General features: G+C 54.1%; 1 protein-coding gene across 7 annotated transcripts in view; it reads left to right on the forward strand.

The window, feature by feature from the left end:
* Nucleotides 1–18,141, forward strand: part of CHST15 (carbohydrate sulfotransferase 15) — a 100,356-nt gene that overhangs the window by 69,491 nt on the left and 12,724 nt on the right. For 5 of the 7 annotated variants that reach the window (XM_082424327.1, XM_082424329.1, XM_082424330.1 and 2 more), the window contains exons 6-8: nucleotides 3,465–3,621; nucleotides 9,244–9,391; nucleotides 11,122–13,552. In XM_082424327.1, the coding sequence (XP_082280453.1) occupies nucleotides 3,465–3,621; nucleotides 9,244–9,391; nucleotides 11,122–11,312 (496 nt within the window). In that variant the 3' untranslated portion in view covers nucleotides 11,313–13,552. Of the gene's footprint in view, nucleotides 1–3,464; nucleotides 3,622–9,243; nucleotides 9,392–11,121; nucleotides 13,553–18,141 lie in introns of those variants that run through there. The other 2 variants (XR_014253287.1, XR_014253288.1) reach the window with 1 other exon arrangement.

The following is an 18,141-nucleotide window of genomic DNA, read 5'->3' on the forward strand; positions in this document are numbered from 1 at the left end:
AGGTTTAGAGGCTCTTGGTTTATTTATGAGCCACACGCCTACAAGAAATGTTATTACCACAAAATAAACTCAGCATGGAAAGCTTGAGCCGAGGGTTGGGTTTTTAAGTGGCAGTTTACGTGATAGAATTACAATTCTACCAACGAGTTTGGATAGCTGTGTGGGAGTCCTTGGTAAGAACTCTGGACTTGGACTTCCTATTAGGTACAGATTTTGATGACAGTTTGAGAGGCGTCTTTCTTGGGCAAAGTCGTAATATCGACAGCACTCATAGGAAATGTGTGAGCCAGAAGAAACCCCCATCAGACCCATTGCCACAAGATGCCCAGTTGCGTACAGCTCAACTGCACTTTGAGGTCCATGCAAATCTGGTTTTGGCGTTTATCCATCAGCTTTTAGATTATACTGTGACCGACCCTGCAGTGACAGGTGCCGTGTTTCAGTCTTGATGGAGGTCCTGTTTTTGAAGGGGGAAAACAGCACAGCCAATGTGGGGAGACACTTGTAATGGGGGGACAAATGTAGTGTCATCTGGGTCCTGTATTTGGGTGAACATGGATCTGGGGGAGGATCTACTCACCTGAGCATCTCTAATGACTAGTCTTGAAGCAAGTCCTTTTGGAGGTTTGGCTGACCAGGCTGAGATGTACGAACACTTTCCAGTGTGTGTTCGGATTCTAGGCAATCTGTGGGCAGATCCCAAACATCTCAAGACCTCTCAGAGGTGTCTTCTGTGGACACTGGCAGTGGATGATTTCTAAAGGGCCGTGTAGAAGGCACTGTGCCAAACGCCAGAGGGGAAGACAATCTGGTCCCTGAGAAGCGCTGCTCTTGTTAGGAAATCTTTGGAAACGCCTACAGCTGTAGCGAGAGGTGAGGGGTGCTGGAGAAGGAGTGTTTGCGGCTAACCTGTGCTCCAAAGGCGCTGCCGTCTCTGCAGGGGTGAGGTTGGCTGAGTGCCACGGACGGAAGCCCTGGGTGCAATCAGCGGTGCACATCTACAATCCCCAGACCTGTGGGTACCTAATACGATTTGCTGAATTTCCTTCACTGGAAAGAGGGAAGCTGGGTTGGAGAAGTTGGGGGAATAGAAAGTATGGAGCTGAGAAAGAGAGAAACGTGACACCACAGAGCAGGGAGCCAGTCTGAATCAGCCTGGTTTCTGGGCAGCTGGGGGTTGAGTGCGAGTATAGGGTGTCAGGCAGAGCAGTGGGGGGCCCTAGGGGGTATGCATTGAAAAAAGCATAAGACAGAAACAAGGGGGTGGTTTTTGAAAAGCAAAAAAAGATAAAGACTTACCCTCTCTGCCTGCAGAAACAGAGGAGAGTGGCATGGACATATATACACTACCAAACGTAAAATAGATAGCTAGTGGGAAGCAGCCACATAGCACAGGGAGATCAGCTCGGTGGTTTGTGACCACCTAGAGGGGTGGGATAGGGAGGGTGGGAGAGAGATGCAAGAGGGAAGAGATATGGGAACATATGTATATGTATAACTGATTCACTTTGTTATAAAGCAGAAACTAACACACCATTGTAAAGCAATTATACTCCAATAAAGATGTTAAAAAAAAAAAAGGCATAGAAAACTCACAACAGAACTCAGAAGTTCTGTTAATGTAAAAAATGACTGGGGAGTTCCCCGGTGGTCTAGTGGTTAGGATTCGGTGCTTTCACAGCCGTGGCCCGGGGTCAATCCCTGGTCAGGGAACTGACATCCGGCAGGTCATGTGGCGTGGCCCCCCCCCCAAAAAAAAAGAGAAAAAATTACTGGGTGACAATGGAATAAGGTTTATATTGGGCTGCTGTGTATGTACTGTCTTATCTACTTTTATGGATGTTCAAAATTCCCCCAAATTAAATAATTAGGGGAGTGCCGTAATAATAGATATATTAACTGATCCCATCCAATATGACCTGATACATCTATGTTTTTAAAAAATACAAAATATGCAGATATATATTTGAGTGTGCACTGAAAATTTCTGGAAGGATATATATAAGAAACTGATAACGAGGGTCACCCCTGGGATTTATATGGATTATCTTGTTTATACGTCACGAGGAAAGTACAATTAGTATTCCTGTTTTACAGACGAATTTAGTGCTAGACACCACCTCCCCGCTATGACTTAGAGTACGGGAGAGAGAGTGGGCCTGGGGATCAAAAGTTGAGACCACAGGGGAAATTGGGGCCAAAAACTTTAAAACAAAGCTGTGCTCATTACAGTGTTGTAACTTGTTTTGTTTTACTTTTTATTTGATATAAGAAAAGAATTATCCCATGGTGAAAGAAAGTATCTATCTGTAATGTTGAAAGTCCAGTAAAATATATTTTCAGAAGATTTGTGGAAAAGAAAGAAAGAAAGAAAATTACTTTGACTCGTGTTAAAGAATGGTAAGGCAGACTTTATTCAGGGCTGTAGCAATAGGTGTAGGGACCACTGTGGTCGGGTCTTGCAGTAGGGGAACGAGATTGTGGTCAACTCCAAATACAAGGAAGAGTGGGAATTTATAGCCAAGGAGGATGGGAAGAGTGGGAATTTATAGCCAAGGAGGATGTGGGTCAGTGGATGGGAAGTTACTATGAAGAAACAGCAGGGGTAAGGGGGGGTTTTGGCTAAACCGACCTAGCAGGATTCTTGTTGAAATTGGGCGATACAGAGACCCACAAGGAAGTCTAAAACTCAAGGCCAAGTTGGGAAGAAGGTTCAGAGGAACCTGAGAACAGTTTGGTCGAAGAGAGACACTGTCTGCTCCTGCGTGAAAGCACTGTTACATACGTGCGGCGGGGTTTGTGTGAACAGATCCGTGTGTGTGGACACACGTGTAGGCCTACAGGCCTCTGCCTGCGTACATGGGGGTATTTTTACACTGTGTTAAAAAATAGGTCCCTATCAACCTAGAAAGATACGTTTCGTAATTTTTGTTTTAACGTTCAGAGTCTGTGGTAAGGGCTGGGAATTTCACGCGGAATTATGATACGGGGAGAGCGACAGCTGTGCCGTTATTACTGCCGCCGGCAGAGGAGAGAGGAACCGGAGGGGACGTAAAATTTTCACGGCCTCTCTCTGCTGTTGTACGATCTTTGTAATCTGGTGTTTCAAAGTTCACTGTTACTGTGAAAACAGCCATGGCCTGAGGCGCCTAGAAAGAACCAAAAAAAGAAACCACAGAAACTACGGATGGCTTGTCTGGGGCCAGTGTAGCCTTGTCTGGGGCCAGGAGAGCGGGTGGCTCTGGGAAGAGTGAGGGTGTCCAGGGTGGTAGGAAGTGGCTCTCTGCCGGGGGTGGGGGGGGAGGGCGGGCGGTGGGGTCGGGGGGGGGGGGGTGGCGAGAGGAATGGTTGTGTTTTAATGAACCAAATGAGGTCATATAATCGCTTGTAGATTTCCATTATCACTCAAATGGCGAGATTTCGCATTCCCGATGGTAAAAGATACCCATTTGTTTTATTCACAGGTTGTACTCAGACTATCTCTACTTTGCAAGTTCGAATAAATCTGCAGATGACTTCCATGAAAAAGTGACAGAAGCGCTGCAGCTGTTTGAAGCTTGCGTGCTGGGTTATTCACTGCGCGCCTGCGTCTACAACAACACTCTTAACAACGCCATGCCTGTGCGTACGCGGAGGGGCTGCTCGGCAGTTATTATGCGAGGGCATTGTGCATCGGGATTTTAGCATATAAACAGAGAAGCATTTTAATGTGCAAGTGCCTCTCCCCGTGCCTTTGAGCGGTGGCTAATGCAAAACAAATATTCATGGATGTAAAAACTGTAAAAGCTGACGGACCCTTTCAGCTGGCTCCCTGCTTTCTCCCGCGCCGATCTCCCAGTTTCAATGCTCTCTCCTCCCTCTGTGAAAGAATGAGGGCGCATTTAGGAAGATTACTATTTAGTGAGGCTCCGAAAGCACACCCTGCAATTAGGATTGGCAGACCAACTCTCTGATTGTCTTAAGAGCGTTCTCTCCGATGCTGGATTGTTTTGTTGGTTTAAAAAATTACCCACCAGTGACTTTCAGTGCTTCTCCGACAAGGTCTTAATGGAAACATATTTTCCATTGATCCCTTTTTTCTTTGTTCTTGTTCGCCTTCAGGAATATAGCTGTACGTTTCTTGCCCTTTTTTTTTTTTTTTTTTTTAATGCAAAAGCAGCTGTTAATGGTGAATTCAGCACCGTTTAGCTAAGGGATGGTTTTCTGCTGCACAGCACCCGGGGTTGTCCTAAGTGCCTTTCAGCAGGTTTGCCGCAGTGGGTAAGCCTTCTTCAGCGAAGCTAATATGTCACCTGCCCCGGAGGGTGGTTCACAGCCTTGCTCTGCTGAGCGTGCCATGTGGTGAGATCTGCTTGAGGTGGAGGCTTGGGACCCCCCAGGTGCGGTGGGGTTCAAGGTCAAGAGGGTTCACCCCCTCTTCCTCGTTATCTAGGCCATCTTATCCGGCAGCATGCACAGAGGCAGTAGGTGGGATTCCAGGCTGTCCCGCTGGAATTTATAGTTTGGCAGGGAGGATACACACAAAGGATCAACACAGAATCTGGCTGGGGGTGTCGGGTAGAAGGAGTGGCCTTTGGAGCCAGAGGGTGGCGTGGGTTCAGTTCCCACTCGGGCAGCTGACGCTGGGCAGTTGTCTTAGCTTCTCTGAGACTCAGTTGCTTCATCATAAAATGGGGTAATAGCGCTGCTTTACTAGGCTGTGGTAAGGGTTAGAGAGTGGTAGTTCATTCGTGTGTAGGGGGCGAGAAGATAATCCATTTCCTCTACCCATCTCAGGTTCGTTGACCGGGGCCCTGTAAATTAGACTGACGGAAGATAAACAAGAGAAAAGTAAACAGAAGTTTATTAACACATGTGTATGCACACATGCACATATACACGGGAGCCCCGGTGATGAGTAACTCGGAGGGGTGGTTAGAACTCGGACTTATATAGCGTCTTAACAAGAGAACCATAAATTTGTAGAGAAGCGACAAGACAAAGGAAAAGGACTTTGACTTTCTAGGGTGGCAAATTGTGGGAAGGCAGATGTATGTGGGAGCCAGTGGTCAATAAGGGCTAGTTTTAGCAAGGTCTGTCATGTGGACTCCTTTGATGCTGTCTCCAGGCTGATCAGGGTCTAGAGTTGTCCCCAGTGATTAACTTCTGTCCTTCCTGCTAGAGAGAGGACGAGGGGCACCTTGCAGGGCATCATCTTGTTCAGTCCTCTCCGTTTCCCTAAAATCCAAGCCCATTTTACAGATGAGGACACAGAGGCTCACAGAGGTTAACTCTCCCACCCAGAGTCACGTAGCTTGTGATGGGCAGGCTCAGGGTTTAATCCCAGGTCCCATGGCCTTTGATGAGACTCATGGCATTTCCACCTTCCCTAGCTGGCTCCTAAAAAGGAGGGTTTGAACCGGCAGGAGGCATGTGCTTTTTAATTCAATTCCATGTTTTGCTGAGGATGACGAGGCATCTCTGGTCAGAATGAGACCCCAGGGCACGATCAGTGACAGGATGGCGGGGCCGTGATGTAATGCGGATCGCCGTGACCCTTCGGTCCCTGGAGAGCTCCTGCACAGTGGGAAGGGCCAGGCAGGCGAGAGCGGTCGGAAACCCTCCTCTTCGGGGTGAATCTTCATTTCTGGGATGAGAGAAGCGAATTTCCCTCCAGCTGTGAATCCCAGCTCAACCACAGTGCAGGGAGGCCCATCTTTTTCAAACGTACGTGGAGCGTGGCGCTACCCCGCTTGAGACCTTCCCTGCCTTCCTGTGGCCCCTGAGCGCACGAGCCCGCCCCAGCCCCCGTCCCCCTTCCCCAGGCCCCTCCCCCACCTCCCTGTCCACTGCTGCTCTCCGGCCACGCCGTCTCCTGCCAGGTCCTCTCGCCTCAGAGCAGGGCTTTGCAAGGTGTGCTCCCTGGACCAAGAAAATCAGCCCCCCTGGGAACGTGTCAGAAATGCAAACTCTCAGGTCGAGCCTCAGACCCCAGAATCAGGAACTTTGGGGCTGGGCCCATCAGTGCAGTCTGTTTAACAGCCCTCCAGGTGGGTGTGTTGTGCGCTTGGCTAGGAGAAGCCTGGTTCCAGAGCCTTCCACACTCCCCTCCCCGGCACACGCTTCTCCTGGTTTTCGCAGGACTCCTCATCCTTCAGGTCTTGCTTTAATCTGACCTTGTGTTCTCTCTCTCTCTACACTATTCGTTTCCCCACAGCATGTGTCACAACTGGCGATTATAGATAATTGTTTCTTCACCATTTTAGCTCTGTCTCCACTAGATTACAAGCGCCACGTGGCCGGGGGCCACGTCTGTTACAGAGCAACGTCTCTCCATTGCTTAGCAGGGTACCTGGTGTGCAGGATGCACTAGATTATTTGCAGAATGAATGAATGAATGAATGAATGAATGGGGAGTTTGTGAAACTAGTGGAGAGGCTGGGTAGAGAGTTCCAACCAAATCCCTAATGGGGACTAAAGAGGTTCGGCATGTGCCTGCCAGGGGAGACCCTGCACTGGCTCCTCAGCTGTTTCCTAGCATGGGGGGGACAGGCCCCAGGCGCAAGTACCTGGCTTCAGGACCAGGCTCTGGAGGGTCTTCTCCGCTGACCCTGGGCAGGCAGGACCCCGCACTCCCTGGGCCTCGGTTGGTTTTTCCATCAAGAGCCAGCTGAAGCAGGTAACCTCAAAGGCTTCTCTCCGCTCTGGTGTTTTAAAATTTTAAATGTATCGGGCGCTTCCCCTAAATAACCTTTTTATGTTCATTCCATTTTGGTTCTCTGGCCAATACTGGGGACGGGTGCGGAAAAGGTGTTGAGCGGGCCTGTCTTAGGTTTGTTAGTAGAGATGCTGCGCCCACAGGAAACTGTCACTTGAGGTGAGCGGCGCTTCCCTTAACTGGTAAGGGGGCTGGGGGTTGGAGTGAGCCAGAAGATGGAGGGTTCAGGGGGCCAGGGGAGGCTTCCCCACCTCTCTTCCCCTGCAGAGCCCCCAGGGTTGTTCCCTGCCTGCCCCCAACGGCCCCTCCGCTGCCGGACCAGCCCTCCTGGGAAGGAAGACTCAGCTGCTGGAGGCCTGGGCCAGTGGCGGGGGCTCTCCCCACAAAGACACAGACATGTTTCAGGGAAATACTGTCACCCGTGGACAGGTGCAGGGACCGCTGCAGCTACTTAAATCACCCTCATCCTGCCGCAAACTCCCAGCTCCTTTCCTTCTAGAAGGTTCTGAGTAGCAAAGGCGGGTTCCCTGGAAGATATAAAGCTCATCAGGCTGGTCCTCCCTGGGAGGGGCCGGCCTGGGAGCCTGACACAGAACCGAAAAGCTCTCGATGACTTAACAAGGAGACGTTCTCATAGCGGGTTGTCTGTGTTGGAGGCGACTCGTGTATTTATTTCTGAGGCTGGCACGTGCTCATTTTCTCTTTAGCTCTGGCCCAGCTTGACGTCTTTTCCTGAGCTGGTGTCTAAGGTAGTGACAACCTGAGGACTGTAGGCAGCTAATGAATTTTGGAGACAGCTTCTCCCCTCTAATTGTTTCTCTTCCTCCACCGCCTCCCACACAATTAGAAAAACAATGAAATGGAGAGAGAGTAGCGAGAGATGAAACTAGTGTCTGTACCTATTTTGTCAGGCGTTTCACCGTCTTATTGTTGCCACGGCGTTCAGTGTGAGTGCCTGGGCGCAGGCCACTTGCGGCTGGGGTGATGGAAGAGCCTGGTCCCCGCCCTGGAGGAGCTCAAGGTCGAGCTGGGAAGGAGAGGAAGTAGGGTGTGAAAGTGTCGGCTGCAGGAACTGAGACTGGGTGCTGGGAGGGGGTGGGCCGGGAGTCCAGTCAGACCAAGGACTTGCTCCACGCGGAGAGCCAGGCGAGGCCAGGCATTGGCGTGGGAAGCTCACGCTCAGAGGCTAGAGGTGGGAGCGCCAGTCAGGGGGCTGTGACAGTGCCAGGCAGGCGCTGATGTGGCCTGAACAGAGACGAGACGGGGGCAAATGAGAAGCAATTGGGAAGACCACAGCGAGGCAGAGCCAGAGGCAGGACACGGAGCGGGGTCCCAGAGGACGCGGTGGGTAGGGGCAGGGGTGGGAGGGCTGGAGAAGGGGGGCCTCAGAGCAGAAGGGGAAGGGCCTCTTCTTTTTTGGAGCCTCGCCAAGAGTTTAGAGCCCACTTTGAAGTGAGAGGGGGCAGTCCCCAAGACCGCTCTTCCTTCTGACACCATGTGCAAGTTGGGTGGAGTTCCCCAAACCACTGTCGGGTTCAGTAATTCACGAGAAGGAATCACAGGACACGCTGATGGCTGTTACCCTCGTGGTTGCGGTTTACGTAGCGGGAAGCGACACAGACTAACATCCGCCAAGGGAGGAAGCACATGCGATGACACACGCAGAGTGTTGGCCAACCAGGGAAGCCCGCCCAAGCCTTTGGTGTCCCAAGCACTTCTTGAGGCTCCCTCACGTACGCCCTGCCTGACCGACCTTTACTGTCCAGCCCCTCCTGGAGGTCAGGCCGGTACTGCGTGGCCCAAAGCCCCCATCATAACCCACACTGTTAGACTGTCCACTGGCCAGACCCCCCCCCCCCCAGGCAAGCAAGATACTCTTACCAAGCAGGACATTCCAGGTGGCCTAGAGATCACCTTCCAGGAGCCGAGGACAAAGGCCAGACCTCTCTGTGGTCAGGTTAGTGCTTCACCGCACATGCTTGCAGTTTGCATGAGAGAAGGCACAGGAGGAGGACGAGGACCCCGACGTGTAGGTGGGAAGGGATGGCTTCGTACAGCTCTGCTTACACTGGGGTGTGCTCACACACTCAAGGTCGCGGGCGTCCGTGTGGCGCCGGGCACTTGGCCGTTCCCTCTCGGGGCTTGTCGCTGGAGCATTTGCCACTGTTTCTCACGGCTGTGGTGCGCTGGGCGTAGGAGCTGAGGCAGCCGGGATATGTGCAAAGAACATTCGCGCCATCGGTGGGTGTGACCTTGGCCTCTCCCTTCTCCCCACTCCTCACTATGAAGTGGTGTGGAGCTACCTACAGGGTTGACCTGAGGATGACATGGGACCCCGAGGGTGGGAGTCCTTTGTGCGGGGAGCACCAAACCCAGCATGGAGAAGCAGGAACCCGTGGCGTTTAAAATCCAATTTCTGAAGGCGGTTGTTCGCTGGGACGACTCTTCACTGTTGGTTTATAATGACGTGTGTAATGCGTTTGAAAAGCGCCTTTCGGCGTCGGAGGAATTACCCCTGAACTAACGCCTGCCTTCTTCCGTCCTAGGTGAGGCTGCAGGTTGGGCTGTACGCCGTGTACCTTCTGGACTGGCTCACGGTCTTTAATAAAGAACAGTTCCTCATTCTCCGCCTGGAAGACCACGCCTCTAACGTCAAGTACACCATGCACAGGGTCTTCCAGTTTCTCAGCCTCGGTATGAATGTCGCACTGGAGGCCCACGGAGCAGGGCGCGAGCTCCGAGGACACCGGCTCCGTGAGGCGCTCCCCGCGTCCCACGCAGACCCCTGAGTCGAGCAGGGTGGGCTGAGCCGGGAGGCCAGTTAGTACCTGTTTGTCAAGCACCACGTGCACACGGGGCCTTGCGCGTGGCGTGGGGAGCCGTCTCTGGGGAGGAAGAGGTGGGCTCCCATCTGGGAGCTCCCTCACTGGAGGGAGAGGGGGAAGCCGAGGCTCGAATAACCGAGTCACTGGTAGAGTGACGTGGGGGAGGTTAGCGATCTCACGCTGGGTCCGTACACGTGACTTGGGGTCCCAGCCGCTGAAGCGATCCTGGAAGGGAGGGTGTGAGCTGCGCCTTGAGGATGGACAGGGTTTCTGGGCGCCTGGGACCGTCTTGCAGAGGCCTCAGGGCCTGGAGGAGGGGATGGACAGGTCCGTGCTTGTCTCAGCTTTGCTGGGAACCCCCGGAGGCAGAGCCACGTGGCTGGGTTTGGGCTCCTGGGCCTCTGGGGAGGGGAGCCTGCCCCCAGCCAGAGGAGACCGACCCCCAGAGTCCCGAGTGGCACTTTGCGGCAGCAGGCCAAGTCGCTGGCCACGGTGATGGCTGGTAGAGGCGGGTACACGGGTGCAGAGGGCTTCCCCGTGGACGGCACCCAGGACCGCTGGAGAGGCTGGAGCGGCCGGCACATTCCTCCCCCGATGCCCCCCGCGGCCCTGTCTCATGAGCTTGCCTGGGAATTCTGTTAATTGAACTTTTCCTGAAATCTGTTTGCCCGCCACTGGGACTCGGGCCCCTTTTGTCATTTGATTTTCTTTTTCCTTTTCTTGGAGAGCTTGTAATGTGATGGAGTGTGATTACTTTTTCCTTTTAAGGCCTAGAACCATTTTTCTTTGATTTGGCCACCTGTAGACTCTGTCACATTCATGAGCTTGTCTGTAATCCCTGAGATGGACAGTAAGGCCAGTTCTGTTCCTTCCCTGTCACGTAACCCGAGGACACTGGGATGTAGTTTTTCTCTGCATGGGCTCATGACTTCAGACTGATCCCGAGAGCCCGGGGCACAGAGGCCTGAGCAGTGGTCCTGGGGGTTAAGCCAGTGAGAGGCTTGCGGTCCCGAGGGCTGAGGGTGGAGGTGGCAGCCTCAGGGGGCAGCACCAGCTGGCCGGTTCCCGGCCTCTCCCCTTGGATATGCCTGCTGCAGGTGGAGGTTCAGCCAGTGGGGGTCTCTGGGCACAGGTGGCCTCTCCCCTCCCCCCATGGCCTCTTCACAGCACGACACACAGGGTGAAATGTGGCCCCATCACGAGGCCCTTTGCATCGGCCTGAAGTAGAAGCGGCGGGGGCAGACTTCCGGTGGCTGGTGAGCGGGAGAGGCTACGTGCAGGGACTGTGTGTGGCGGGTCACACAGTTACCCAAGGGCAGGCTGGCTCCCGTTTACGGGCAATTGGAAATGAAACTGTGCCCCAGAGTCCCAGCCTTGCTTCCAAGGGTGGGGTAACACACCGGACCACAGAATCTCTGCTCATTGACACTGGAATTTCCACCTTCCACCCTCAGCAACTCAGAAATGGATCCAGCCAAAGAATTTGAACCTCCAAATACATTCTTACGGGAAACTCCTGTCTCAATAGGAAGCACGGCTGGGATTTTCTCAAAGTTTCTTTTGCCTCCTGCCTCATAGGCTCTTTCCTTTGTGTTCCAGGGCCCCTAAGTGAGAAACAAGAGGCCTTGATGACCAAGAGCCCCGCCTCCAACGCGCGGCGTCCCGAGGACCGGAACCTGGGGCCCATGTGGCCGGTCACACAGAGGCTCCTGCGGGACTTCTACGGGCCTTTCAACGCCCGGCTGGCGCAGGTCCTCGCCGACGAGGCCTTCCTGTGGAAGAAGACGTGAGGCCGGGTTCCCGCTGCCGCCATGATTTCCATGCTTTGAAAATCTCTCTTGGTGGGGAACCCTTTCGCTCAGAGCCTGGAGAAAACCCCTCCCCAGGCCCACGTTTATGGAAACCAGTTCAGAATTTCCTTTGTGATGTTAAACAGCCCGGCGATGGACCCTTCACCGAGCCTCGGATGGAGGCTGTTGGAAATTCCACTTGGAAAAGGGTCCCCTTCTGCTCCAAGAGTGGCTGGGGTCCGGGATGAGGCCGGCGGGCGCTGGGCTGGGTGCCGGGAGGGAAGCGTGGAGTCTGGGCTTTGACAGTTCTGGGTGGAGGTCCTGCCCCGGGGCTGGCCAGATGTACGCTACACATTCAGCTTCGAAACCCTCTGTTTAGATCACTAACCTCATGTTGACAGAGAATGGAGGCTCTCATTTTTTTTTCCCTTTTACCCCAAAGTCAGCCCTTCCGTCTCTTCAGACTTAAACCCTGTTAACTTCACTGTTGATGAGAAAAAAGACACAAGTCGATTTTTGGTAGCACTTTCGTGTCTTGGACCTCCTCCCCTTCTGTCGTTGTGGACTTCACTTATGTTTAACAGAAAACGAGCGCATTTAAAACTAACCACTTTCTACATTTCACTGGCTGGAGCTTTCTTTTCTGCCCCTTTAGATGTTTTCTCAAGGGTTTTTTCAGTTTCTAATTGGAATATAACTTCAGTTTAAAATCGGAAGGGAAATTTTTGCTGTTAATGCCAGACTGAGCACCTCGAAGGAACTGATGGAAAATCTGGGCATCTTGGCCCTCGCCGTGCATCTGAGGTCCTCAGAGAACTGCAGCCGTTTGAGGTTTTTAGTACAGGGTGCGACAGGCTCCGTTGCTCTGCCTTCCTCCCAAGTGAACTTGTTATCACATTCTCCGCCATGTGTGGCCAGAGGTCCTTCCTCACTCAGCGAACTGCAGAATGCTCTTTTCTGATTCAGAAGCACAGCACATGAGCTATGCCTGGGCCGGACATGCTGTGCTGGGATTTGGAACGAGAATGCCGGGAGCTGTGTCCTTGACAGAACTTTCTGGGCCACTTGGCAGCCTGGTTTACTGTTGGATGGGCTGAAGGTCTTGCTGTTACTTGGAGGTGATGGGAAAGATTGAACACAGTCGTTGCACACAGCCCCAGGCGGGAGCCCAACCAAGCTTTGCACGTGGTTGTCAAGGGAAGCTTCTGCGAATCAGAACTCTCCAAGTCGAGGTGCCGGATGCACACCAGTGAGAGAGTGCAAATGCCTACACGCCCAGCCGCCACTCTTGGGAGTGAGGATTTGCTGAGCTGTCCAGACCTAGTGCCGTTGGAGATGGGATGCTCGGCCCATTTGAAGGCGTATGGAGGGCTCTGAATGGCACGGCCGGGCTGTTTCTGCTGTGAAGGAGCCATGGGCCTGAACACCCGCTTTCGGGGACAGGCCCCCGTTTCTGTCCTGGTGGCACTCGGAGCAGCAGCCAGCAGGCAAACCTGGCCTGAGCACAAGGTGCCGTAGGGGACGTCGCTTGCACGTGCGTGTGTATTTATTTGCAGTGCAGGTGCGGTGTGCGTGGGGGGGTGTGCGTGCGTCTCTGAGTGGGTTCCCTTCAGTTCTGTTGCTCATCAGCTTTCTCCGCTCTGGACACACCCCTTCGTGGATTTCTTTCTCTTTCCGTTCGCTTGTCACTTTCAGCCCGTATTTTTGCTCTTCGGCCCCCACTGTAATTACAAGGACTTTTCTTACGCACCCCTGTGCATGTGAACAACATGTAGCGTAATTCTGCTTCTTACAGAAGTATTACTGAACGTCTTATTTCCAATATTATTTGGTTTATTATACAAATCTTTTTATAGATGATCCCTCAGTGTCGATCAGCTCCGTGCAGACCCGGTGTCTCCAGGGGCCTTTCTCCAAAGGGCTGTCTGTCTGTTCCTTTGCTTTCCTCTGCTCTCTCTCACTCGAGGCCCCACTCTTGGTGACAGCACAGCTGCCCTTTCGAGCCGTGGTCCTCGAGCCTGTCATCCCAAACCAAAGCGAAATGGAGGATTTCTCACGACCCGGTCTGGAAGTTCCTTTGTGTCCCCAAAGCTGTGCATCGGGTTGTATTAAATTGTACTCCCTTAGTCGCGTAAGGTATGTTAATGAACCACTGTTATGCTGTACTTTTATTAATATTGAACATAATTAAATGTGGACCCCTGTGACTGGGACCTGAGGGCGCATGCCTTTCCTCATAAGCCGTCAGAGCTCTTGTGGGAGGTTTTCCGCCGTGTCCACTGTGCGTGAATGAACCACGGGGGTAGTTCTGTGTCTCACCTGCGTGTGATGTGCACCTGGTATGCACGGGACCTGCCGCACGTGGTGACGATGCGAGAGAGAAGAGCAGGCAGGTCAGACGTTACCAGGGACTCCCACGTGAGGCCAGCCAGGGGTGTGAGTCAGGGCGGCGAGGGCCAGCCCTACCCACAGACGGGCCTAACATCATCTTCAGACATTTAGATTTGATGGTTGGGTGACCGCAGGTCCTGCTGCCCCCAGCAGGCTGCTTCCCTGATTCCCGGGGCCTGCCTGGCCCCTGGGGGCTGCGAGTTTGAGACCCCTGGTGTCACTGGGTGCGTGGCATTGTCACTGGACACTCAAGGCCCCCACGTGCAGCCAGGGCAAGCCTGAGAGATGAGGTCCTCTCAAGTTCGGGGCTCTGGAAGCCTGGGCCATCCTGGGGGCAGCGGGGAGCCTGGGTTGGTCCCCGAATTCTGGAAAGACTCACCCTGGGCGAGCGTCTCCCCAGCACTGCCCCCCAACGGTTGTGTGCTGGGGGAAGAGGGGCTGGCGAGTCCAGGCCTGGAAAGGAGGAGGACCCCAGCTCTTGATGGCAAAGCCAGGGACGGCTTCACTCAGCAAGGAAGATGCTGTGCCCGTGAGGAGAAGCGGCCGGTGGGAGATGGGGGTCGGGACCGACGGGTGAGTCTGGAGGGCTGATGGCACAACTCCCTCCCCTGGGGCCTGTCCAAAACCCTGTCTGCTGCGGGACCACTTCCCGCCCCGACTCGGGAACCAGCTCTCAGGGAACATTCTGACGATCATCTCCGTGTTCGTGTAAACCTCCCCTCGGAATGACCTCTCCCCACGTGACTCCGTGTGGGAATTGAAGCAAAGGCCATGGGGCGGGGGGAGGAACTTGGGCCTCGTCCAGCAGTGAGAGGCCTCGTGTGGGGGCGGGTATTTTTCTGTTGCTCCAGAACCCTCACCCTGTGGGCAGATCCTGTTGAGACTAGGAAGACATCACTTTCCCAGAGCTTCACCTGGCAGGGCTGCCTGCAGAGCAGCCCGGGGAGCTATGTTAGGGTCCCGCGGCGGCTGCAGCAGGTTACACCAGACCGCGTGGCTTAAACTACCACCACAAGGCTATTACCTCACAGGTCTGGGGGTCAGAGATCCAAGCTCAGTCTCACGGGGCTCAAGTCAAGTTGTCGGTCGGCAGGACTGGTGCTTTCTGGAGGCTCTAGGGGAGAATCCGTTTCCTTGCCTTTTCCAGCTGCTAGAGGCCGCCTGCATTCCTTGGCTCGTGGCCCCTTCCTCCACCTTGAGACTCTCTCTGACACTGTTTCCCTCGTCTTGTCACCTCCTCTGCGTCTCCCCCTCTGGCCTCTTGCAAGGACCTTTGCGATGACTCTGGGTCCACAGGATGCTAACGCAGGGTCGTCTCCCCATCTCAAGGGCACATCTGCAAAGCCCCTTTTGCCAGAGAACATAACACTTACAGGTTCCAGGAATTAGAATGCAGACATCTTCGGGAGCCGTTATTCAGCCAGCAATAGGGGGGTGGGTCCAGTAGGCTGGTCGGCCGTCAGAGGATGGAGTGGGTGCCCACCGGTCTGTCCCTTTCGGCTGTGCCCTGAGGGGCCCACGCAGGTCTGAGTGCCTAGCAGAGGGCTGAGCTTCCCGACACGTCTGTTCTGAGATGGCGAATATTCCTGTCCAGGCAGGACCCTGTGACTGGGGTGAGGGGGGCAGGGTGAACGGCAAGTGGTCCTTTTGTATGTATGTTTCTCCCGAGGGAGCCAAGTGGCGGCCCCAGGCCCGGATAGGGTTCTTTGTCCCTCAGGAGACCCACAGAAGCCACATGGGCAGTTTCGAGTTTCTCAAGTTCAACTGTTTCTGCGTGAGTTATGCTTACAAAGGAGCAGCTTGTGAAAACGACAAATATGGTTAGAATGTTTTCTGGCCCCTGAGAGAGTCTCGGGGGCCAGTGGCCTCGTGGCCCCGTGCTCCAGGGATGCCTCTGGAAGGCAACTGCCAACCTCACTTTCAGTGCTCGTGCCTGATGGCCCCTGAGCTGGCCTTGACTCCCCGACCTCGACACTGTCCCTGCTTCCGAAGCCCCGCGCCGTCAGCCTGGCCCTTGTCCCCAGCCCTCCCACCCCTCCCCCTCTGGGTTCCCATCCTTTGCAGACCTGCTCCCGCTCAGGTTCCGAGTGGCAGGGCGGAGGCTGGGCGGTCCTGGGCCTCTTAGGCCTGCAGGTTGCTGTCCTGAGAGCCTGCAGGAGACGAGGATGCCACAGAGGCGGAAGTGGTGGCACCTCAGTGACTGCAGCAGGCCCCCGAGGAAGGACAGTTCCCCCTCGGCCGCCACCTGGGAGTGTCTGAGTCTTCCTGCCGGGGGCCCAGGACCCGCTCAAGCTGCACCTGTGCTCATTACCCGCACACTTGGGGTGAAGCAAGGAGTAGGACGGTCCCTCCCGTGTGACCGCCCTGCTCTGTGGGTGCCCAGCTCCGAGCCTGGGGCACAGAGGAGAGTAGGAAAGGGGCTTCCTTCCCCACAGTGGAGGACCCCACGGGTGCAGCAGTACAGGGAGCGCGGAGGCCGCTGGGGCTCCTGGGCCTTTCTGGTGCACCCCCGGCTCTGTGTGCTCTGAGCAGCCCCTTTGAGATCAGGCCCCGGTCAGCTCTAGAAGCAGGTGAGTCCGAAGCCTGGGCCTCTCTGCGTCTCACGACTTTCCCACGGCCTCACGTTGAGGTGGTAGTGGGGGCCCAGCACTTCACCTCCCTGAACAATTCCCTTCTCGCAGAGCAGAGAAAGGCTGGGTCCAGGGAATCAAGACGGGGAGGCTTCCAGCATCTTCTCCTGGAGTCATGAGCCATCTTTCTTCACCATTCTTCCCCTAAAAGGGACAGTCTGACTTGCACCCATCAAACTCGGCTCCCCCAGGAGGACAGTGTGGGGAAGGGGTGAGCCCTGGGCCTGGAGCCAGATGAGCTGGGTTCAAGGCCTGGTTGGGTCCACCCCATAACCTTGGGGACACTGCGGGTCCCTTCCACATCTGCAGGTCTATGGGCCTCATGAGTGGGTGTTGGGAGTTAACGAGGCAATGGTACATGAAAGTATAAAGTGAGGATCAGAGAGGCTACACGCCTGCCTGAGGTCACACAGCTCCGATCTCCAGAAAGAAAGAGCAGAATGTCAACTCAGATTTTTCACTTTTTAACTTCGTAGTCAATGCTTTTAACCATGGTGCTACAGCGTACATCCCCCCCCACTCCCCCATCAGGCTCCCATCCCCAGCAGCCTGTCTGCATGTCACCTGTCAACTCCCATCTCAGATGCCCTTAAGGATGGGGCAGCAGTTCCTGGGTCTTCTGGGGCAGAGGTTTCTGCAGACCTGCCCATCCAGGGGTCTAGGTGGTGACTGGGGCTTCTAGGGAAAACAAAGGGAAATAAACATGGCTTTGTTTTGCCGAAAAGGTCTCGCAGCTGAGAGTCCTGCTGCCAGAGGCGTCCTCCCTCCCCTGGCCGGCTGAGCCTCCCACTCAGAGGACCAGGCTGACCTCACAGGACCTCGGGCTGGCTGTAGTGGGGGGCTTCAGAGTCACATCAGAAGTGGATGGTCTGACCCTGGGCTCAGCCCCTCCTGAGGGCCTCAAAGGCACCAGGGGACACACTCAGCTAGACAGTCTGCCAAGAGTCAAAATTTAATTTTTTAGCAAGGGTTTTCTGAACATCTCCTTTGCACAAGGCGCTGGGCCAGGCATTCGGGTGGGTGGGGGCTGGTCGTCTGCTCATTCAGTGATTCTTTCACTGGTTCTTTCACCACGTATTCGTGGAGCCCAGTCTGCGTGAAGCGGGAGGCGGGGAGGCCAGAGGCCAGGTGGTCAGAGGCCAGGATGAGGCATGGAGCTGGTGTCCACGGTGGGGAGGATGGGCTGGGTTGGGTCAGAATTCTCAGAGCATCTGTAAATCCTACTTAACCACACATACATTTCTTAAACCTTTTACTTTTACTTAAAATATTTAAAGTACATTAATCTGTCTGTCTTTTGATAGAAGGGCCAAAGCCTTTTGCCCAAACGTAAGTCTGCAGATTGGAGTTTTCGGTCATCTTTCTGGCTGAAACCGCATCACGATGAATCAGCACTGGTTTCCGGTTTTGGTTCTCTAAAGGGGCATGAGAACTGGAGGGCCCTTGCGAAGCCTCTGAGAACAGTCTTTCATTGTATACGTGGTTATTCCCCTCATGTGTGCTGGGACTTTCCAAAACTTCCGACCTGGTTTTTAGAAACTGGCTCATATTTTGCACTTGTATTTCATGTGTTTACATCAGTGGTTCTCAAAGTGTGGTCCAAGGATGAGGGCGACCCTCGAGACCCTTTCGGGAGATCCACCAGTCAAAACTAAGACTCTTCACGATCATACCAAGACATCATTCGCCCTTTATCCTCTCATTTCCTCATGATGTACAAGTGATAATTTCCAGCGGCCGAGGCCCACTCTGATGCCTGATGGACTCTGTGCTTGTGCGTTCATGGGCTTTGAAAATCTTTCAGCTTT

The sequence above is a fragment of the Balaenoptera physalus genome, assembly GCF_965194825.1.
Source record: "Balaenoptera physalus genome assembly, chromosome: 14".
NCBI lineage: Eukaryota > Metazoa > Chordata > Mammalia > Artiodactyla > Balaenopteridae > Balaenoptera > Balaenoptera physalus.